Here is a 24,767-nt window from a genome sequence, read left to right as displayed (position 1 = left end):
CAAGCTAAGAGGATCCTATCACTGTACCCTGGTAAAATCTCTGTATATGGTTTGATATTTTTATTATTACTTCCAGAACTTTCACAGTGAGGTTACTGAAATATCTGGGTGCTTCCTCTCTGTCTCTGTCTTCCTCCCTCTCTCACCCCCAATCTTACTCCCTTTCTGTCAGAACAAGACACAAGAATGAAGTTATGTGAGGAGACTTTTGAGTGCTTGTGGGGAAACCAGGACAAAAGCCTCATGACCTCAGTTTCTTCAAAATCACAATATTCTGATTTTGTACTTTTATGTCACTTCCAAGTGTAGCAGATAGGGATGACTTTACTTCAGATTATTCATCACATCTGGAGATTACTATGTGTTTATATGCCTCAATAGAAAAACATATTTCTCTTTGGAGCTTGTCCACCACATGTGGCTTGCCCTTGTGACTGGACATTTAACTCATGTGAGTCGTCTAAACCCTTATAGTATAAATTGTCTGATGCTTTGAATAAAGTTGGCTATTGCATGAGACTCTACTCAGCCTCTTTTATCAGCTCCATTTTCCCAGGTCGCATCACCTGTAGAGCAGTAAACAGCCTGCCATCTTCTGTGCAATCTACTGACTATTAAAAAAAAAAAAAAACAGGCAAAATATTTTTAAAGTAGTTCATTGTACTTATACAGATTGTTTAAGAAACAAATATGAAGTCAAATGAAACATAGAAGGTGACTAATGGCGGTAATCTCTCCCAACCGCCAAACAGCTTGGAAATAGGCACACAGAGAGGTATATAGATACTACAATGAAATTCCTTCTCTGCAGCAAAATGCAGACTGAGCAGGGACAATACCAGCATTATGAAGCACAGTGCACACACTAGGAATGATCCTCTTGGATCTGAAATGATGTAAATTGACTAAAATGTCTGCAGTGCCAATGGATATGAAACTTCAAATTTTGGTAAACATAACTTATAATTTATACAAAACTAGGTTCAGGAGTAGGCAAAATAATCTTCCTTCTCTCCTTGCCCTTGATTTCTTTTTAAGTCCCTCCCTCCGTTTCCTTCTTCTCTCCTTTCTTTTATTTTTATTTTTTGAAAAAAATTATGCTTTTGAGAGGAGAGCCCAACATTTAAGGGACTCATCATTGCCAAGTAAGGTTTATTCAGATGGAACAATAAGAGTTGTGTTGAAAAAATAAAAAAGTCATTGTTTGGTAACAAAAATTCTATTCAATATGAGTTCATTTATCTGAATTCACAAAAAATATTTGGCTGTGGAATGGGTAAGCTGATGTACCAAAAATGTGAATATGTTAGCTCTTAGGTCATATAAAAACTCTTTATCTGATACACCATGAAGAGAAATTTTAAAAAAACATAGATATGTATATATTTTAAAGGGGATAAAATTTTATATTTCATCATTAGCTTTAAAAGATGCTTTTCGGGCTGCTCCCAAATGAAAAATGTCCATGGGTTTTAGTGCCAGGTTAGGAATCACCTGACATTGAGCCAAATCTATAGTGAAAGCAATACTTTGCCATCCAGTTATTAGCACTGATTGTAGAAGAGGGAGTGAATGCATACCTATGACGTAAGCCATCCATATGGTAAGTGCGGAGCTTGCTGCTGCCCCTTTGAGAGCAGGCAACAGGTGTAGTGTCAGGAGAAACGTAAAGCTCCTGAAAGCCCTCAATTTAGTGCAGAAATTGGCTGGCAGTGGCTTATCTTGCAGGACAGGCCAACACTGTAGAAGAAAGCTATTTTGTTGATCCCCATATTTCTGAAGACTATATATAGCCAGGTACATCTCATCAGGGGGCATATTGTTTGAGACTGGTAGCATCCTGTCACAGTGTCTTGTGGGAAAATCTTGTGGGAGACTTTCATAAGAGGTACTCATGGAGAGCAGAAGGTTCAGACACTAACCTGAGAAGTTTAAGCCACAGAGAGGATAGGCTGTGGAGAGTATGGTGGTCCCTGCTCTGTATTCTGTTGTAAGAAACAATAGCCCTTTTCTCTGGGTTACTTTAGAGCAGTGGTTCTCAAACTCCCTGACATTGTGGCCCTTTAATATAGTTCTTCATGCTGTGGTGGCTCCAAACCCTAAAATAATACTCATTGATAAGTTCATAATTATAATTTTCCTACTGTTGAAAATCATAATGTAAATATCTATGTTTTCAGGTAGCCTTAGGTGACCTGTGAAAGCACGTTTTAACCAAAGGGGTCATGTGAACTACAGCTGGGAAACCACTGACCTAACAGCCATCATCACCACCACCACCACCACCACCACCACCACCACCACCACCGTCATCATCATCAACATCATCATCATCATCATCATCATCATCATCATCATCATCATCATCATCATCATCATCATCTCTCATTTCAAAAATCTTGCACCTTTCTTTTTCCCTTCCCTTACTTTAACCTCATCTTTATTCTTATTTCACTTTTAATCTTTTTAACTTCCTACTTTATACTATGTTGCTTTGATCACTTTTTTCTTTCTTTTTCTAATTTTAAAAAATAAGTTCTATAATTGTTATCTCTACACCTGCTTTATTCCCGTCATGCCATTTTAATTGCTTCTATCCCAGAATTACTGGGATCCAAGCCTCAGAATGCTGCTCATGAAGAAGACCCCAGATAAAAACCACAGGTGCATCCCCACAGATGCATGAATCGAAGGGTAGAAAGATAAGAACCAGGCAAGGCAACAACACAAGCTCTCCACATTTTATTGTTGTTGTTTTGTTTTGGTGATAGATCCCACATAGCCCAGTGTGGCCTAAAACACACACTGTAACTGAGATGGCCCTTAATTTTTGGTCTGGCTGTCTTCTCCTCCCAAGTCATTACTACAGACCAATGCCATCACAATTTATGCAGTCCTGGCATTGAACCAGGGCCTCATGAATACTATACAAGCACTCTAGAAACTCAACTCTATTTTCATGACCCTTTAAAAGTTATTAACGTCTCAATACCCTAATCCAAAGACAGGAAACACTTTACATGCCAAACATGTAAGTCTCATTTTAAAAATCATCAACGAGACCACAAAGAGGATTAGAGCAAACAGACAACTGAAATTAAGAAATCCACTCAAAATTTACACATGAAATTCAGACACATGGATGAGACCTCAGGTCAAGAGTTAGAAATTAAACAGGAATTGTGAGAATGAAGAAGCCCTAGGACTTAAACACTACCACCACCAACAACAAACCAAACCAAAGCAAAGCAAACAGAAAACCCACTCAATGGAGAGCATCACTGAAAGACCAGACCCAGGGGAATAAGGAAGTATAGGGACTGAACAAAGTAGGACACCAATTAGGCATGGCCAGAAAATAACATCTCCAGGTTATATTAGAGTCAAAATATTTGCACAATGAAGTGAAGAAATACTTCAGAGTTGTGGGAGGGGAGGGGCTAAGATCCTTTCAAAGTTAATCCACTCAGAGCAGAAGAATTTGCTGAAGAAATTCCTAGGGCCTGAACAGTAGGGACTAACACATATCAAGCCATGAAACAAAATAGCTGCCAAACAAGATTTTAGCATCGAGCAAAGCTGTCTTTTAAAATAGAATGAGGGGAAAGGCTTTCCAAGCACAAACTATAGCAATTCGTGTCCATTGAGCAAGACACAAAGCAGCTACTGAAAGCATTACTGAACACAGAAGAGGAATAAAGTCATATACAATCAATGCAGAAGTCAGGACTGGGAAGAAAACTTAACCTCGTTAAAACAGCAAATAATTAGCCAGAGAGAAACTGACATCTACCATTCAGTAATTATGCTAAATGTGAGGTGTCTTAATGCTCCAATTAGGACATGCATCCTGGCTCAAAGAAATGAGAAAGAAGAGAGAAGATTTACCTATTTGCTATCCACACAAAACCCAAGTCAATAGTAAAGGCACAAACAGATGAGCGTGGAAAGATGCAAAAAGAAAATCTCAGGTAAAGCTCTACTCTTACCTGACAAAGCAGATCTGAAGCCAAGTTTATTTGATAGACATACAATAAAGTTGTTACATATGAACAAAAAAAAAAAGATGACATTAAGAAGTTAAAATGTTTGTAGCCGCCTGGTGACACCTCTCTGAAATCTCCACCTGGGAGGTAGAGGCATTAAAATCAAGAGATCAAGGTCATGTGTGGCCTGGGCTACACACGTGGGAGGCCAACCTGGGAAACAGGAGACCTTGTCTCTAGAAGACCAAAAACAGCAACAACAATGGCTGTTGTCCCTATAGTTCTCATGGAGTGGGCAAGTGATTAAGTTGAGTAAATCGTGAGACTTGTTACTTCAACTCTCTGAGTTCAAACACAAATCTTTATCTCACTCATCTTCCCAGTGAATAGATGCTTCTCTGATAAAATTTTTAATACATAAGCTCATCTCATATTTTCTAAAACTGAACCAAAGATCTTAAATTAAGATTGGAAACTCTGAAACCAGTGGAGAAGGGCAGAGAGCAGTCCTTCAGGATATGGACATAGCAAACTATATTCTAAAAAAAAAAAAAAACATACTCCAACAGCTCAAGAAATGACAGGATTGATGAACGGGAGTGCATCAAATTAAAAAACTTTGGCACTGCAGGAAAATGCATTTACCTTAGTGCAAAGATGGCTAAGGAATGGAAAATAGATGAGAATAATGAGAGATTGATACAGATCACACCAGGAACTCAGAAAGTTAAGCAGCAGAAGAACAAACAACCAAGTCAGTAAATGGGCAGTGAACTAAACAGATAGTTCTCAGCGTAAGAGATACAACTAATCATTGAGCACATGGAGGCGAAACGTTCAGGATCTTTAGCCATCAGGGAAACGTGGGTCAGAATCACTGAGTCCATCTTAGCTCAGATTAAAGGATCCATTAAAAATAAATCATAAGACACCTTTATAAAAAGACAAAAAATTTAAGTGCTGGCAAGAATAGTGGAGAAATTAAATCTTATACAATGTGGGCAAGGATATATGTCAGCCCAGCTACTCTGGAAATCAGAAAAGAGACTGCTTAAAATAACTGAAAATAGAAGTGCTATAGAATCCAACGATACCACACACGAGCCTGTACTCAGATTTAAGCCAACATACCATAAAGATACTTGTATATCCTTGTTTCCAACAGAACTGTGCATAATTCTGAAGCTATGTGATCAGTTCGGGTGTCCATAAACAACAGATAAAGAAAATGTGGTACACAGCAGAATACAATGAATCATCATGTTATAGCCACAAATCACAAAACAGATCATCATTTCAGCAGAAGAGAACTGAACTCAAAAGAACATTTCTAGGTCCTCCATATGAAAAAAAAATGTATATATATGTGTATGTGTGTGTGTATATATATTGAAATACATATGAAAGTAGACTGGGATGTGTTTTATTTTGGAAGAGGAAAGAGACCAGAGAGAGAAGTAGGGAGACTTAAGGAGGCAGAGGGTAAATGAAATAGGGGTATGAATATTTATTGATGGCCAAAGTCTGCTATGTGTATTTGTGAAATTTGTGAAAATTGCCTCAATGAAACCTATTACTTTTTGTACAATTAACAGAAGCTAATAAAATATGTCCTAAAATAGTGTGTGCATCAGATAGGCACCCAACAAAGCACAGAGCCTCTCCTCTTCCTATCTCAAGGTTTGCCATTAAAATTAAATAATAGCTACCTAGCTTTGCAGTGAGGTGCTTTAACAACTCACATCGCAAGTATCAATGCAAACGGTGTGTTGTCATTGCTATTGGTACTATAGGAATGCTGTAGTTTCACTCATGGTGAACTTGTCCTTCAAGGAACTGTGCATTTCTGGGAAATTCTCCTGGTAATTTTAAACAACCAAGAGACCTAAATAGTGAGATTTCAACAGCTTGGCTGGGTACATAAGCTAGGAGCGTACAAAAACCATTTTCTTGCAATATGTAAATCAGTGCTTTCTTCGAATTCCCATCCTCTACCGGGAGGCACAGAAAATCAAGTGCAATCAAACATCCCTGCTCGTTAGTGACATGAATCTTCCTTAGCGCCTGTCTACCTGTGATTTTGGCCGTGCTTTAGAAAAGAGTTTGTTTCAGCTCCCTTTGAAGCAATGAATAATTCACTCTTAATGAGAGCTTTCACATGGATGGGAACACTGTACAGATGGCTCAGAAGCATCCCCGGTCCACTTCTGGGCATCAGCCACCCAGAAAACCTACAGCTCACTGGGTCCAGGCACAGTAGCTAAGAAGGGATAGGGACCATCTGTGATCATTCTCCATGTGGAACACTGCCCAGAGTCTCAAGTCTTTAGCAAAAACCTCAAAACCACAAACCTTCCCAAGCTCAGTATGGTAGGAAAATGCCTTCCCGTGCTTCCAAAAAAAAAAAAAAAAAAAAAGTTATAAAACTTTCAGGACCTCTGAGATGGCAACTTTGATTCTCACTGCCATGTGTCACGGAGTTCATTCTAGAAAGGCAGCCTCAGCCCCACCGAACACTGGCACAGCCTTTAAAGAAACCCTGTCGTGAAAATGCAACAGTTGTAACCTATTTCATCTATTTTTGTTTCATCTGTTTGTTTGTTTTACCTGGTGTGGGGAGGAAAACCTCTTCTCATAGGTCAGTCTACTTCCTTCTAGGGAAAACCGGAAGCCTTTCTTTCGTATGCTGTCTTCAGACGCAGATTTCCGCACCGCATCTTCCTTCTCTTCCTCTCCAGCCTGCTCTTTCTGTTTCTTTTTCTTCCTTCTGTTTTTCAGTTCCTTTTCACTCTTGGAACTTAGCTTTGATGCTACAGATGAACTTTCTGAGAAAACGCCGATGCCACCTGCTCCGCTGAAGTCTCTGGATTCGGCAGACGCTGCTGCAGCTGCTGCCTAGAAGGCACAAGGTAAGCAGAGGTTGTGTGCGGCTTTCAACACACTTACTGCTTCGTTTGTCTACAAGACAATGAATGTGACCTTGAAATACAATTTCGTATTCTGTCCCATACTTTGGAAAACAGGACGTTCTCATTAACCGAATAAATAAAAATCAACGTGGATGTAGACACGTGTGAGTGATAAGAACACAATTCCGACTCGATGTGGCACTAAAATTATCTACTAACATGGACATAGCAAACATAACATTTCTCATGTGATCTAAACAAGATTGAAAGAGGAATTTAAGAGTTAAAGTTTGCTATTTAACTCCAAAGACATGGGCTCTAGATCACATTCAACAACGACTACCGAAGTGAGTTATCAAATTAAACTCAGTCAAGTATTTATCGAATAAACCTCTTAATCTTTTACCCTAATTATTTAATTAGAAAATGTGCAGGGATGTCATAGACTATATCATGCTAGTATGACCTGTAAATTATAAGCATGTGGCTTTAAAAGAAACACAGTGTTTACTGTGGTTGCTACTGTATTTTGGCCTTGTTTTTTAGATTGAAAAATAGTGGCATGCATTCAAGAGACGATAAAAGGCAAAAATCAAGTCACTGAATTAGCGAATGTCATTAAACCAAACACGGATACTTAGAAAACATAGCCGCCCTATTTTGCTGGGAATATTAGTGTTGTCATGACTTCGTGTTGGACAGGGTCTGGTGTTTCCTGACTGTGTGAAATCAGTGCAGCAGGACTTGCCTTTTCTGGCATTCTTCACCTCTAGCGAAGCTGCACTGAAGAAGCCGCTCTAACTGGATCCCTGTTTGCTAGAGTATTAAGGACTCACTTCCCTGGACCGCATATTGCTCTGCCTACTTTATAAGCTTCAATGAATGAGGATACCGATAGTCAAGTTCTCAAGATGTCACAAAGAGGAAAGTGTCAAGAAAGCAATTGTAACTGATTATGTTTTGATGCCCTGGATATATATCATAATCACCAAATCAATGAACACTTGGCTTACAACCGAACGGATCCAGACACACACACACACAGCCGTGTCTCTCCCATGTCCACAGCATCCTTCAGGTCAGAGAACGGAAATACACACAACAGTCTAGACAACTCTACCTGAGCTTCTTCCTGCTGCTTCTTAAGCTGCTCCAGCATCTGCTGAAACTCTGCCTCTTTCTGTTCAGCCTCCTCCAATGTGGCCTGATTCTGCTCCTCATAGGCCATGGCCACCACAGCCAGGATCAAGTTTATCAGGTAGAATGAGCCCAAGAAAATGACCAGCACAAAAAATATCATGTATGTTTTCCCAGCAGCGCGCAAGGTCTGTGAAAAATGGAAGGAACATGCTTATGAGTTTCACGCTGGCCGTTACAAGCTCCTTCTCTAAAATAATAAAAGATTCCTCAGCAGTTCCCTTAGTCACGAAATCTGCTTCCTAGAAGAATCATTATGTCGGCTCTTACCAGCTGATAGAGGTTTTCCCAGAAATCTTGAGTCATGAGACGAAATAAAGACAAGAAGGCCCAGCTGAAGGTGTCAAAGCTCGTGTAGCCATAGTTGGGGTTTCTCCCAGCCTTCACGCAGATATATCCTTCTGGACACTGGCTGTAATTACATGAGAGAGGAGAGAGGACATCTGTGAATTCATTGTGGTTTTTTTTTTTTTTTTCATTTTACATGATGTGAATTATTTTGTACAGGCTCTGGGGAAATCCCACATCTTCTGACTTATTTAGCATGTATCCTGCACTGGGTGGCTTTTCCTGTGCAGTAATAGAATTTTCCAAGTCTCGTGGGTTCCTCTAATTCCTAATTGCAATTTTATGTTTACTACACATCCATATAAGATGATCGTATCTTGAACAATTTCTTTGGGGACAATGAACATGATCAGGTAAGTAAATCCATAGAAATATAATTGATTTTCATTGAAGATGTCTTGAGATATAAGTTGTATGTGTGTGTGTAACTAGGAAACAAGGGCAGAGAAGAAGATATGATAGCCCGGAGTGCGCATCCTGAAAGAAGAGAAAGACACAGTGTGGATCCTACAGAATCACCTTACTTGCTGATTAAGCATAGCTTCCTTCTGTATTATAAGTGACATTTCTGGGCTGAGTCACTGGGGCTAATTTCCTGACCTTGCTAGCCCTTAGGAACCCCACAGGCCAGGATGGACTAATAAAAGGTCTCAAAGCACAAACAAGACAAAACAACAACAACAAGAAAAAACTACCAACATGCAAGCACTCAGTATGATGCTGTGTGGAGAGCATTTAGTACGGTGCAGGAGGGATTACAATGCTTGCCTTACCGATCACAGATCTAATCATAGACAAAGTCTGCTGGTATTGATCATAGGAGCCAACTGTAGACCATATCACCAATGAAAATTTTGGTAAAGGTAGCGGTCTCATAGTATAGAGTGTTATCACAGAAAAAATGTTAGAAGTTTGTCTACTTTTTCTTCTAACATCTGACCAAGTAGGGAAAGATAAATATTTCCTAGAACTTTCCTGGGCTTTGTTTTAAGGTGTAATGTTTCTTAATTACAAATGTTACCACGAAGTTATGCATCACTAAAATGTCTCTATTGTAGGCATGTATTCAGTAATATATTTAATCAATGGAATTATTATAGTTTGTACATGGGGAAAAGGCAAACAGAATGACAAAATATGGTAGGGTCTGAATTTTAATGTGAGGAGACTCTGGTCTACTTTATGTACTTCGCTGAAATATGGAAGGCAGGCTGTCACCGTGTGTCTCAAGGTGACATGATCTTCATGGATTTTATTTATTTACATTTTAGGCCATGGTGATCAGATTAACTTAAATAAATGATTACACATTTCTGTCTGTGATTATGAATTCTAAAGCATTGGCTCTGAGTGACTCTTTTCCATTGTGCTAATTTGGAAGAGTAGATGTGACCTAGTGTGGAACAAAGATTGCTACTTCCCTGTGTGTGAGAAGGAGGTGAGGACCTGCACTTATCCTGGCTGTTCTGTGAGTCAGCATGAAGGAGACTTACAGAGGACTCTGAGTGAGCACTGAGCAGGGGCCAGGTGTGTGGGATGTGGCGGATTCTGAAGGTGGCCTGTGTCAAATGGAAGCCCAACTTACCCAGCATCTGAGCTGTTCCCACAAAGCAGAGCATCGTTTTGTCCTTCCAAAAAATAAAAGTGACCTATGGAAAGAGCAAAGGGTACTCATTAAAAGCCTTTAATTTGATCATTGCGTTCAAGAACACTCATAGATGTGTTCATCTGTTATAAAAGTAGATAAGATGATATAAAGTCATGGCTAAATGGACATCCCCTCTCCCACTTAGGAACTATCAAACAGCTATAAATGGTATTTTGCTTCAATAATGTTTACAACATTTACTTTAGAAGGAAGCTTCCCCAGAAGCCATAATAATAGTAAAATAGCGTTTTCAGATCAGTATTTCTTACAAACACAAATTCAAACTGCTTCGGGGAGGCTTCAGGAGAAAGTCATGGCATTGAGTCAGCTTGCTTGGCACAGAATGGGAGCGAGAGAAGTCTTCTCAGTGGTGCATGCACACTTCTTGCCTAGACTCAATATAGATGTTGAGGTTTTTTTTCTCCAATTTTTATTGAATTTCATGTAAGGAGTGAGCTTTAGTGCTTATTCCCTCCTTATAATATTTGTCTGCTTGCTTGATTGATTGATTGAGTTCTCTCTTTGAAATGAACAAAATAAAATTTTAGCTTGGATAACTATACGCTGTCTAAATATATGCAACTTGCTATTCTTAAGGTAAGAAATATGTAATTTTAAGACTGCAAAAATGTTCTCAAGAACTAAACACATGTAAACACACACACACACACACACACACACACACTCATATACATGCCCCTTAAAATTTACTCTGTTGATACTTAGGACTATCTAAACCTTGCATTCCAGGATTATATGAATAGATTATGTAGGAAAATCTAGGTCACAATTTTAAAACTATTTTAGGCCTCTACATGAAACTGTAAAAGTTGAGATTGTTGTGAATTTAAAGGCAAGTCTACTAACATACTACCAACAAACCACATGTGGCTGTTGTACAAGCCAAATATTTAGATGTTCATTTTACCTCTTATTAAGAAGGTTTTAGAAATGCAGGCACACCAAAAAATAAAAAAAAAAATGTGCAAATCATACTGATGATTCGGTTGCCTGAAAAATTAAAGGTGTTGAGGCCTCCCCAAACAAGCAATAAGACAAAAAATAAGCTGCCAAGTAAACCTGCCAAGATAAAGAGTTCATATGCTAATAAAGAGTTCATATGGCTTCCTTCAAACTGCTAGCTCCTGGTAGAACAAGGAGTAAAAATTGCAACAGATAATTCCTGTGGTGGGAAATGTATAATGTTCCACTGATGCTTGAAAATCCATTTTAAACTCTGCATTCCACCAATTTAGGAATACAGAAAAGGACAGTAAATTTTGTTTTCCTTTACCAAAAGATTTGAGATATGGTAAATAACTATGTTCATGACATTTCAGTGCACTGAGCATGGCTGGGGGGGAATCTCTGAAGGGGTGTGTCCTCTTCGGAGAGCGATTGGACACTATGTCTCTGCAGTCTCAGCCACAATCAACCCCTCCCACTGAAGCCCTATAAATAGAAACCCATCTGTAGCCGTACAGAAGCAGAGAGACGATTTATGGGCAAAGAGCTCTTCATCGTTGATTATATTAGTGGTAAGTAGAAAACCTCAAAGTTATTGGGGTTCTTAGATTTTCTCTTTTTTTTTCCTAATAAATCTTTTCAAGTCAAACCTGTATAAGAATGTAAACATTTTAAATGTAGTATCGTATCAAGTGAACTATGATAAAAAAAAAAAAAAAAACTCATGCAGGAAGGATATCTCAGAGTAAACAATCCCAGGGAGTACAGGTGACCAATGGTTAATCTAGCAGTTTGTGGAGAGGTAGTGGAGGTCATCAAGTGACAGGCGCTAGCTTCAATAATAGGAAATGTAACAATAACATATTCTCATATCCATGCCTCAAATAAAATCGAATGACAATGGTAATACCAAGACTCATATAAAGAACATAAACATTACCTTATCAATAAGTGTGTGGATAAATCCTATCCGCTTACCTTTCTGATAAGTACACAAGTTTCTATTCCCCTTGGAAAATGATTTCTCTATCCAGTTATATCATATGGAGTGAGTAAACCAAAGAGGTTTAAATCATTTCATCATAGGTATGCCAGGCTAGCCTTGGATTCATTATGTAACTTTCATGTCATCTATGTATCCCAGGCTAGCCTTGGATTCATCATGTAACTGTCATTGCATCATATGTTTCCCAGGCTAGCCTTGTATTAGTACCCAAGTATTACCCTGAACTTCTGACATTTTTACTATTTATTTATTTGTTTATTTATTTATTACGGATAAAGTGTTCTGCCTACATGTATGCCCACAGGCTAGAAGAAGGCAAAAGATCTCATTATAGATGGTTATGAACTACCATGTGAGTGCTGGGAATTGAACTCAGGACCTCTAGAAGAACAGACAGTACTCTTAATTTCTGAGTCATCTCTCCAACCCTACACCTACCTTTCTAATCCTGGTATTATTTGTGTAATGCCATTTCACCTGCAACATTACTGTGTGCCTGTTTATGCTGCGTTAGGTGTTGAACTCCATACTTTAGCTGTGTTTTCAGCCCTTCCCCCCTTCTTCCTAACAACCCAGTGCAGCATTACTCATGGAGTAAGTCTAACCACAGTCTTATTAAGATGTTTGAAAACTCCTGGCTCAGGTCACCACAGCAAATCCTTTTGATATACAGGATGATGGGGGACCACTTTCAACTCTGGTTTAGAAATAGGTCAGACACTTTAAAATGGCTACTTTCATCATGCCACTTGTTGGATAGGGAAAAGGGAATGATAAACGTTGGTATTCTTAGTACACGTATGCAGTTATAGTGAATTAGCTTAAGACATTTGTTCTACCGCATACCATTTTTTAAAAATATTTTCAAAACCAAATAACTTAATGGCCATAAGAGTATATCTTACTTTTGTCTTCAATATATTCATCCCAGTTAAACATGTTCACCGTCCTATTGAAGGCGGTACCATTCCAATCCAGTGAGTTATTAAAGAAGGAAGTGATATTTATTTCAAAGGTAGAATTGTCTGGAGGCCACTGCAAGCATTTATTCCTCAGGTTGCCCATGAACAGCTGCAGCCCGATTAGAGCAAACACACTGAGACAGAACACAGTGAGGATCATGACGTCAGACAGCTTCTTCACCGACTGGATCAGGGCCCCCACAATGGTCTTCAGACCTACAAATAAAACCAGAGAGAGGAAGTCATCACTTACAATCCAACAGAGAATTGACCAACAAAAATATCATGAGCTTGTCCTGAAAAAATACAAATGTCATGCAGAATGCCAACGATATTAGTTTAATGTTTGTGGATGAATAAAAAATTCATGAACAGCCCGCTAGCTGGTGGAAATGAATGGGAACCAAACTTACATTAGAAAACCAAATGGAAATGAACCGAATGTGTTTTCACACACACCTTACAGCAAAAGATATGCTTGTGTCATTCATGCTTGAAGATCAACCTGATGTCAACAGTTTGCTTTTATTTGCAGATGTCTTACTCTCTAACCCCATACTGGTTTGTTCTCTTTAGAGAAATCTGTATGAGTAGAGGAGTATCGAGAAATCTTGCCACCTCTGGATTCCAAGGGTATAGCTTTGTGGGCACTTTTGAAAACTCGAGACTGGGCCAGCATAAGGAAGACATCTGCAAGCTGAGTCCAATGCAGCGTTCATGCTCTGCCTTGCTCTGCCATTTATCTCCTCCTAGAGAGATAGCCAGTTTTCCAACTAATTGATCAGATTTGCATTGGCCCGAGTGTCTCACACCTCAGCGTCTATGCGGAAAGCTGGATGCTGTAAGATGCAAACCAGGTAGCCTGTTACTGTTAAGTGCCTCATGCAAAAACGTGTTAAACTCAAAGGCTGATTTAGAACGGATCGAGAGAAAGCAACCGGTCAAAAGCACAGAATCAAACCTTTCCAACTGGAACGGGTCAGTTCCTGCTTTTGATCAAATTATCTTGCGGTACGCAACAAGCAGTCAGGCTTTTGCAAAAAAAATAAATAAATAAAAATAAACAAATAAATAAATAAAAGCTCTGAGCAGGTGCACCAGTGCAGTTAAAGTCAGCCTCCGTGTTTAACCTAGCTCTCACCTGGAATGACTGAAATTGTTTTCAATGCTCGGAGAACTCTGAACGTTCTCAACGCTGAGACATTGCCCAGGTCCACAAACTCTGTCACATATCTGTAATAGGGAGTCCACACACAAACACAATGACAGAACACAAGAAACAGTTGGAGATATAAGGAGCCTACCACCTTATACCGGCTTCTTCTTACCTGGGATTACAGAAATAGTTTTCAAAGCTCTCAGGACTCTGAAAGTTCGAAGAGCTGAAACATTGCCTAGGTTTACAAATTCTGTTACATACCTGTAGGATTAAATCAGAGTTATTCAGAATTTTGGGAAATCTAAGTCTATGTTGGTCTTGAGTCAAGACCATTTCAACTTCAGTGAGTGTTGCCAACAGATTTCCCAGTTAGAGGAGAATGGTATTTTCATCGTCTGAGCTGTTATCGGGGGATTGGTATTATTACCTTACAGCCAATTGAGACCAAAGACATATAATTTATTAGGATCATTTCTAATTTCTCCAAACTGAATAATTTGATTGGAAAAGATATTATGAATACACGTGATAACTAATTAAAATGCTTTATTAATTAATTTTTAATTAAAGGAAGCCAACACCGAGACCTACAGTGTAGGCTCCATTACATAAACTCTGCTAGGATAGAAAGTATTTTAAAAAATACTTACGCAAAGGTAATGACTGTGAAATCCAACCAATTCCAGGGATCCCGTAGAAATGTGAAATCTTCTAGACAAAAGCCCCTTGCGAGTATTTTAATAAGTGATTCAAAAGTATAAATTCCTGTAAAAGTGTACCTGAGGAAAATAGCCAAGTTAACATTAAAGATTTTGTAGGTGGTTTGCATATGTATATTTAATTTTTAAAAGTATGTTTTGGTAATAAACTTGACACCAGGACCTCACACATATTAAATAAGTTCTTTACCATTGAGATATACACACATGTCCCACATGTACATATCCTAAAAATGACTTAAATGACACACATAAATAGAGTCTGCAGGTTGATTTCTGATAGAGAACTTAGGCAGAATTTAAGGCAAAAGTACCATTGCATTCCCAATGATGTTTTAATTGGCTGTAAATAAACTGATACTTCAATTTCTGTATTACTCAACATAAAATATGTGGGAAAAAAACCATTCTGTCTGATAATAGAATCTGAACTACACAAGCTGACTTTTGGCATGACTTGAGCAGATAAATCTTAATTCCTAAATGAGCAATGTATCAGTAATCATTAGGAATCTCCAGTGTGTAAGATTCAAAAGGAAGATGAAGGTCACTATATATCAACAGGCAAAGCAATGCAGCTATTGGAGCTACTGAAAGCACTGCACTAGAGAAGTGGTTCTCAACCTGCTGCTTGTGACCTCTTTGGGGGGGGTGTCAAGTGCCTTTATCATAGGGGTGTTGCATATCAGATATTGACATTACAATTCATAACAGTAGCAAAATTGCAGTGATGAAGTAGCAACAAAATAATTTTACGTTAGGAGTCACCACAACTGGAATAACTGAGGTAAGAGACGGCAGTATCAGGAAGGTTGGGAAGCACCGTTCTAGAGGATGGCAGTGGTGGGCATGAATTTGAATCATCTGGATTATCATGGCTGGAGAAAACGTACTAAGGAAACTGAAAGTGCCTCGAAGTACTAAACGAATAATTTGCGACATGAATTTTCTACTTACTCCACATTCTTTGTCCAGTCTGGAGGGTTACTCATGGTCATAAATACACAGTTGGTAAGAATCGTGCACATGATAAGCACATTGAATAAGGTAGAAATGTACTGTCAAGGAAAGCAAAGTTCACAGGAAGACCCCACTTTTTCATGCTTACCCGCCCCCCGTCTCACCCCCCACCAGCTCTAAGACGCACATGCTTATTTGATGCCATATATCATCTTATCTTCACCTTTCTCGGGCTTTTCTCCCTTCAACTCCATGTGTTTAAAAAACAAAACAAAACAAAACAAATCCAAACCATCAACTATCTTTAGACAAGTAAGAAATGTGACAAGAGGAAACATGTAAATAAATGAGTTGACGTGAATAATTTATAAATGTGAATTGTCTTCGTGATAGACTCAACCAAACAACAGAATTGCAAGTTCAGTTTACAAATAAACTAGGGTGGGAAAGTTCAATAAAATAATGTAAGAAATTGAGGAAATACATTATGACTTTTCCCCCCAAAGGTCACCCTGGAAGAATGTTCTGCGCAAATTTACTTTCTAAATGGAAGGTACAACCTACAAGAAGATCCCAGAGTGTAAGAAAAGATGACTGCTGATAATGTTGACATCTCTTGGGTTTGTAACTAGGTCAGATTTTAACAGTAAGGAAAACAATCATATAGCATTTCTGTGAAAAGCAAACTAACAAACTTGTGTTTAATATGCTATCACACACTAGATCTGATGCAGATACTCAGCAAACATTTCTCTTTCTTTCCAGCAAAGCAGAGAAAATATAGATTATAATAAGTATCTGATTTATTTTCCTGATGGCCTTGTATGTATATGTATAGCCCATATGTGTCTTGTATTCCTTTGAAGTACAGAAAAGCAAAAAAAAAAAAAAAAAAAAAAAAAAAAACAAAGGTTTCTTAAGAAAAGGGCCAATAGTCAAATAACCAAAATGATTGATGTTCACATTTAACATAAATTGTACTTATATATGATATAAAACATCATTTCTTATGAACTTACACACGATCATAATCATCTTGCGGATGGAACAATGGTATTCATATTCCTTCTTACTTCTTTTTTTGTTTTTCATAAACCATTTTGTTTCTTTTATGAAACAAACAGGCCCTGTTCAAGGCCAAGTTGTGGATACTGTTACATTAATGAGGAAAGACAGTTTTTGTCTGTGAAGGTATTAGTCAAAGCAATAGCTGACATTTTTGGCTTTAGTAATAGCGGTCTTAAGCTCATACTCAATTCCCAGCTTTTTCAAATGCATCTACTGAGAGTAGTTCTACGTGAGTGACAGGGATCAGCCACGTGAGGGCAGCACAATCTGGAAAAATGACTATAAAGATGAATAACCTTCTTTTCTTTTATTGTTTCAAATAATGAAAAAAAAGACAAAACATAAGATAGTTTACCATTCATATAAGGAAGCCACTCTGTGCCTGGGCCCTCCGAGGATGCATAATTTCGTAGCAGATGGGCAGCATTAGAAATGCAGAGTCCCTAACCACAGTGGTCCTAAACACAGTCACATGTGGTCCTGCTTGGATGCAGATCTAACCTCCTCCAAATATAATTCCACGTATTCTCTACTGTCCTTCAATTTCCAATCCTCTTCTTCCCTTATTTTCCATTGCAAGTTGATGACCTCATTTCTTACTTCACGAGATACTGATAACAAAAAACTCTGCTCTCCACCCCAACTTGGCAAAGCTTTCTCTGTTGGGATCTGCCGTTTTTTTTTTTTTTTTTTCTGTTACAGTGGGGAAATTTCCACCTCTCCACACCTTTCCAGAATGCTTTAGGAATAGCTTAGCTCTCCATTTTGTTACCTTTTGTGGCCCTGAGCCTCTCTTTATCAACCATCAACACAAACATGCTTACACTTCTCCTACCTTGAGGGAGCCCAAGGGTCTCTGTAACCCACAGCCCTCATCAGAAAATTTTAGCTTGGTTTCTTTTCTGTACTTCATAGCCAGAGTTCCTAAAGGAGTGCTTGTTTTCTTGTTCTTATGAACATATTTCATCTTTAGTCCTCCAGCTATTCCACCTATGGATGAAAAGTCCCCAAGCCACTGCATTAAAAACAAAAGGATCATCCTCAACTATAATATAGTTAGTGATCATTTCACTTTCCAGCTGAGCCCAACAAAGATGTCCCCTCCCCTTTACATTAAGCTCTTTCCTCTTTTCTTTAGAAGGCCCCAATTGCCTTCTTGTTCATGCCTCAGGAGCAACAGTGTTTTGTGCCATTTGGAATCTTCCATTTTCCCTTCTGAGAAGAAACAAAATCTAAGCCACCATCCTGGCTCCTGCTATCAGCGTCCCACCAGAGTGCAACAGCAAGCATCATGGGTGTTCATTCAGGTATCAAACCCGACTGTCCAGGTGACACATCTTTCTAGGTCTCCACGCTCAGTTATGCGTGGGGCATCTGCACTGAGGTATCCCATTGAGCCTTCGAAATCTTTTGAAAGATTTAGAGTTCCTAAACCTAACCACTAGACTCCCCTACTGAAGGAGAAACAACTCCCATACAATAGCTGCATTCTCAGGAGCCAGCCAGGAGCCAAGGAGATACCTTGGATTTCTCTTACTTCCTAAACTTCCATATTTAACTTCTGATTTTGTTGTCTGTATCTGGATCCAGTTCATTACTCCCCATTCCCACATTACTGAGTATTCCAAGTATTCATCAAGACCAACAATCATGTAACAAGACTTTTACATTATTGTGGTTTTGTCTAAAGTGGTCTTTATGAGTTAGTTCATTTGACTAACTTCACCAAAATAGACTTTGTAAATGTAGCTGGGATCCCTTCGGCAGCTTCCCACTACCCTAAATCTCCAATCACTATATAATGTCTTAACATGGGGTCAGGATTCTAAGATGTCTTCTGCTCCTTTGTTCTTTTTTGTACTATTCCCATCCCAGTAATTTTCAATTGTTAAAGTCATGGCATCTTACATGTGTACTGTTTGATATTTATAATAGTGCTTGATCTGGTCAAGTTGACCTGTGTTACCTTACAATACTCCCCTAATGTCAAAGTGTATGTACACTACCTATGCATACAAGTTTACATACTGTGAAAGGGTAGACATACAAAATAAACACAACATGAAAAATCAAAACCTCATGAGATGTATGTCACATGAACTGAACAGCAGTCTATAATTCTCATAAAATGCTATTTACAACAGGAAAACTTAATTATATAGAGCAAAGTAAAATATGTGTCAAGATAAAAGTAAAAATAATAAATTACAGATAATAAAGCATGCTCAAAACAGTCATTGATTATGTTATATAATTATCAGTTTAATAGAGAAACACATACTTTAATTAAGAATCATGCTAGACACTTAGCAAATACAAACGTTTTCTTTTTAAAATCAGAAATATCTAGGATCATGTTCATATATTTCTGGCAGTGTATGCATTTATGCATACAAAATTTCAAGTTCTACTAACTTTACTACTCATTGTCAACTTATTTTATCTTAGAGTTTTCAAATCCCTTAATCAGTAACTGAGAGAGTGGGGAATTGGGCAAATTTTAACCCACATAAAAGCATAACACAGATATAAACATTGCGTTGTCAAGGCCACATACTGAAAACTATAAAACTGTACATTCAGGCACATTTTTAAGAGGTAAAGGTAAAGAGCAAATTATATACATCCTTTACTACTTCCTAAGTATGAAGATCAAGGGATAGACTAGATTATATTTTTAAAACTCCAACTTATCTTGAAATGGTGCTTCCATAACAGCTTAGCTATATGAAATAAAACTAAAGCAGACTAAACTATAGAATATCAGAAAAAAGCAATCTTTTTGATTTATTGTTTTATTTGTACCTGTTGGGATTCTGTAAACCTCACCCCTCAATTACCTGGCAGTAGCCAGGTATGCTCCGCCCCAGTGACCTGACACTATAAAAGAGGCTGCTTGCCCCCTCCTCTCTCTCTTGGCCTCTCTTGGCTCCTGGCTCTCTTGCTCTCCTAACCCTACCCCCTTCCTCCCCCACGCTCTCATGGCCGGCCTCTACTCCTCTCTCTCTCTCTCTCTCTCTCTCTCTCTCTCTCTCTCTCTCTCTCTCTCTCTCTCTGCCTCTACCACCCTCTTAACTCTCCCATGACCTGAATAAACTCTATTTTGTACTATACCATTGTGTGGCTGGTCCCTCAGGGGAAAGGGATTCCCAAGATGGACCCCCCAGAGGCATCTCCCTTGCCCTCAGGCCTCGCCGCACCTCCATGGGCCATATGCCCCCACTCTCTTCATCCTTCCCCCAACATTGGTGCCAAAACCCGAGATGCCATCTTTTCACAACATTGGTGCCCCTTGACTTTCCTTTCAGTGACTTTTCCTTTCATTGGTGCCCCTTCATCTTTTCCTTACAGTACCAAGTATTAATAAAAGTACTTTGATCTATTGACAATCCAAGTCATCAGTGTACATGGTGAGTACAAAAGCTTCTATTGAAAATGGTTTGTAGTGTTTGACAAGGACTGTTTCTTGCCCACTTCTATGCCCCCAAGAACAGCTCCAGCTTTTAGTCGAGTGCCCAAGGGTTAGATCCATCCTTTACCTGACATGCAGGACTCATAAGTTGTGCGATCAGTTTTAACTGATAGCAAAATGTAGTAGCAGGCTCAGTTTTATCACATTAATGTGGATAACTGTACTAACACTTTCTCCTAATATATAGCAGTTATCTGCTAAGATAACTATCTGCTGCTCCTGTTATCACTAATCGTTGTTTTCAGATATAAAATGTGGAGTACGTTTGTTGTTGCTGCTCTTAAGGAAAACAGAACACTTCTCCGTCCTAAAATGTTGAAGTCTTATGCATATCCGGAGAAGTTAGAGGGATTAAAAAACGCTCATAAGTAAATCTATAGGTAAAAAAAATGCTTCCTGTCATTAGCCTTCTAACTTGAATGTGCAGATTAATAGTGGAATAGGTCTTTTTCAATATATAAACTTATTTCTGAGCCAGAAAAATATGATTAACATATTTTTTAACTCTTCATGTTAATACTTGTTAGCAGATAGGAATGCGATATTACTTGGTTATTAAAAATGGAAGAACAGGAAATTGTTAGGTTGAATTACTCTCTTTTCTACAGAGCTGAATCATTCTTTATCTAGAAAACTTATTTTTAAAAAAGTCTGCATAAATGTCACATAAATATATAAATTAGAATTGGTGAAGAGGACATTTATCAATATAGAGACGGGTATTGCTAATGCCTTCAGTATATTATATCTGGGTTCTCAAATCAGTTCCCTTCCATTGAGAGAATACTGCAAGAGCACTTAGCTGAGATCAGAGGACCTGTTCAACTTTTAGCCCCAGTGCTGACAGTGCATATTCAGAAATAAATCAGAAGTCCGGGCCTGCCGGCTCACACCCACAACTGAAGTTCCCGCGAGCTGGAGAGACAATAGAATGTTCCAGTCAAGCCTGGACTATCCGCTGAGGCCCTCATGAGAAAGAGTGAGACACAGACAGAAAGACAGAGACAGAAAGACAGACAGAGGATGAAGCATTGCAACCTCTCAGCTGCATTCTTCCTCTGTTAGGTGAGATGTTGGGAGGGATTGCATGTTCTGTTCATTACAAGCTTCAAATGCTGGTGAAAAATGAACCTGTTTTTTTCCTAGTACAAATTGGGCCAGAGGTACAGACAGCCAAACAAACAAGCAAAAAAAAAAAAAAAAAAAAAAAAAAAAAAAAAAAAAAAAACCCAAGACCTTCAAAATGCTACATTTTCTAGACACATAACTTTTATTGCCAGGAAAACTTTGGGGACATGCTTTATAGCCATCCAAACTGAGACAGGTACATTGTACAAGGTTTATCCCATTTCCAAATTTCTTACTTTCTCTAATTCAAACTATTTTCTACATCGACTACTAGTGGTGAGGTTTTTATGGTGGAAGTCTTAAATTTAGGTCCTGGTCTGACTATAGTATAGTATTTCAGGCCATAACTTAACTGTTTACCATGAAAGACTGCCAACCTGAATTAGGTCCCTGGAACTCACATAAATGGGGAAGAAGAGGGCTGATGTCATTAAGTTGTCCTCTGACCCCCACATATGCACCCTGGTACCTCACACAGATCACCACACACAGTGCACGCACACCTGCTGACATAGCTTGATACTCAGGACCCACATGTTAGAAAAAAAAAAAAAAAACTGACTCTTACAAGTCATTCTCTAACTACCACGCTTGCAATGGCATGTACACACAAGTACACACACACACACACACACACACACACACACACACCAAATGAATAAATGAATAAAGGGAGTAAAACATTTAAGAGTTTAAGGTCTTGGGCTAAGCATGACAGCACACTCCTTTAATCCCAGCATTCAGTTGGCAGAAGCAGGTGAAGCTCCGTAAGTTCAAGGCCAGCCTGTTAAGCCTGAGTCCCAGGATAACCAGGACTACATAGAGAGACACAGTCTGAAAAAATCTAAATAAAAAGCAAAACAAAACAAACACCAAGAGTTTGTTTTAATAGAAACTTTGCTGTATTTCATGGTCTTCCACTTTGAGGTGGGTTTCTAAAGTACACAACACTTCATAGAAACTCAAGGTTTCTGTGCATTCCCGTTTTTTTCTCTCTCCAGAAAAGCTCTGGTGTTTGCTTCATTGGCTTTCCCAGGACTGACTCTTAGCAAGACTATTGCTTCTGCCTAGAACAAAACCTCTTCTTCCAGATACTGTGTTTAACTTCAAGGTCTAAGTCACTGTTATCGGTCAAGTTCTCCCCAGTCCTGCTTCCAGGATCCCTTGTCCTGCAGTAAAGAGAATAAACCCGCAGCCGAGTGTATAAAGACAGGCAGACTTAAGTCTGTGAATAAAACCAAGGAACAAGCAATGGAAAGAGAGCTGGGGAGAAAGTCAGCACAAGTGCCATTGGGAAAAGAACCTGAAGAACATTTGGAAAGTCCAGTGCATGCATAAACACACTGCATATATTCATGAACACAACATTTAAAAGCACCGACAGAGACACAGAAATTAGTACAACTCTGAAACAAAACCACTGGTATCTTAAACGATGAAACACTGAGAAAAATTAATGCCCAGAAACCGTTCCAGTATAGGACTCTAAAGCTCCAAGGCATGAAAAGCTATCCCGGCTGTGTGGATAAAATGAATGACGTGTTGAACGTAGTGAGTGATTGGGAAGGGAGCAGAAGAGGAAAGAAAGAAGGGTGAGTCAGAGAGAATAAAAATCCTTAGGAGGTAAAGGAGGGGTTTACTTACCTGCTGTCCCACCTTGTCACAGGCTTATTGCTGACGAAGACCAAAGAGCCACCGATCAACACTGACAGCCACACATATTTTGAAAATGCTCTATTTTATAATTAAGTCAAAGGAAAAAAATTACCATTTGAAATATTAGCCAAAAGGATATGAATGTACCAAAATCTTAATAGCTAATTTTCTAATGGGGTTGAAGGGAGTTAAAATGTACAGGGCAGAGGTGGCGCTGAACCGAGAGATTGCTTTCCCTTTATTCAATACTATAAAGGTCTGAAAAAGAGAAGACAACAGGTAAAACAGAATTTACAGACTGCATCAAGGATATCTGAGGAGAGTAAGAGACCCCTCTAAAATGCCAAGTGTTGTGACAGTTACTAACAAAGGGCAGGACAAGAGTCCTCTTTCTTGCAAACTATCTAAAGTTTGATAAGGAACTTCAGGAGGTAAGGAATACAAAGACAATTTTGTGTTTAGGAACCTGGGGGAACTTATTGGTAACTTTGCCAAGTATTTTACTCATATTTCCCACTGTGTCTGTGATCCTTACACAGCCTAAAAAATGAAGTTTCAGCAGTTTCTTCATTTAGGTTTTTTTCTCATAAAAACTGCTAGAACTTGGCTTTTTGGCTCATACTTGTATTCTGGTGTTAAATCTTCTGCAGGGTGCCATGGAAAAATAGCAGTCTGTGGTATAAAAGGCGTCACTTAGCCTGTGAAGGACCACAAAGCCTGAGTGAGGTCAAGCTCAAGGCAATAGGGCAATCCTAGACACCACTCTTAGAATCTGCGTTCGATTTATGGTTTAATTAGTAGCCAGGAAAATAAATTGGTTTTTGTCTTCTTCACATGTCCCCTTGCAGGATGCCTCTGCAGTATATGTCTGTCCCAAGAACACAGGCTCAACCAAGTGCTCTCAAAACACTTCTAGGATGATGGCTCCATTGCTTAATCAGGCCCATCCAGTATCCTAAAGGTATTTTAAGAGATGGAAAGAGGTACATTTTTCACCATCTTAAAGAAATGGGGGGGGCATTCTACACCATCTTAAAGATATGGGAGGCATTTTTCACCATCTTAAAGAAATTGGGGGGGGGGGAGTAACTGATCTAAAAACTCACTTTCTTATTGATATAGTAGGGGTCCAGGTCCTCCAGAGGCTCTGACACCATCTCTGGAGGAATGTCTCCATAAATAAAAGGAAGGGATTTTCCTGCTTCCAAGTCACTATTTGGCTTTGGGCCATTTTCATCGTCTTCATCCTTGCGTTCCTGTTTGGGTCTCTTAGCTTTCTCTTCTGCAATGCGTTGTTCAATAGCTGCAAGGGATTCCCTGGTAAAGAAGCGGAAGCTGTCAGGTCCTGGCGGTACCAGCACTGATTGTGCCATCTTTTCATCCTGCTTCTTTAATCACTGTTTAGCTCCTCGCATAAGAAAGTGCTACAGAAACAGGAGGGGAGAAAGCAATGACCATTAAGATAACAGGCGAGGGCGGCAGTCACAGGACACTGAGCATAAAGTATGCAAAGCAAAAACAGTTACAGCACTTCACAAAGGCAGCTGCCTCCAGCTCCAGCTCCCGAAGCAGGTATGCATGCA

General features: G+C 39.0%; 1 protein-coding gene across 9 annotated transcripts in view; it reads right to left on the bottom strand.

The window, feature by feature from the left end:
- The window catches only part of LOC308429113 (sodium channel protein type 2 subunit alpha), a gene marked incomplete at both ends in the record, with an annotated part of 84,498 nt that extends 59,941 nt beyond the window's left edge, over positions 1-24,557 (bottom strand). For 4 of the 9 annotated variants that reach the window (XM_080927805.1, XM_080927808.1, XM_080927810.1 and 1 more), the window contains 10 exons: positions 6,594-6,878; positions 8,016-8,222; positions 8,363-8,504; positions 10,026-10,089; positions 12,966-13,238; positions 14,351-14,442; positions 14,832-14,960; positions 15,858-15,955; positions 23,332-23,442; positions 24,291-24,557. In XM_080927805.1, coding sequence (XP_080783931.1) covers positions 6,594-6,878; positions 8,016-8,222; positions 8,363-8,504; positions 10,026-10,089; positions 12,966-13,238; positions 14,351-14,442; positions 14,832-14,960; positions 15,858-15,955; positions 23,332-23,442; positions 24,291-24,557 — 1,668 coding nt within the window. Of the gene's footprint in view, positions 1-6,593; positions 6,882-8,015; positions 8,223-8,362; positions 8,505-10,025; positions 10,090-12,965; positions 13,239-14,350; positions 14,443-14,831; positions 14,961-15,857; positions 15,956-23,331; positions 23,443-24,290 lie in introns of all 9 variants that reach the window. The other 5 variants (XM_080927802.1, XM_080927804.1, XM_080927807.1 and 2 more) reach the window with 2 other exon arrangements.
- Positions 24,558-24,767: the final 210 nt, after the last annotated feature.

The sequence above is a fragment of the Micromys minutus genome, assembly GCF_963924665.1.
Source record: "Micromys minutus genome assembly, chromosome: 13".
NCBI classification, from domain to species: Eukaryota; Metazoa; Chordata; class Mammalia; order Rodentia; family Muridae; genus Micromys; species Micromys minutus.
This window is presented reverse-complemented; position numbering and strand designations above follow the sequence as displayed.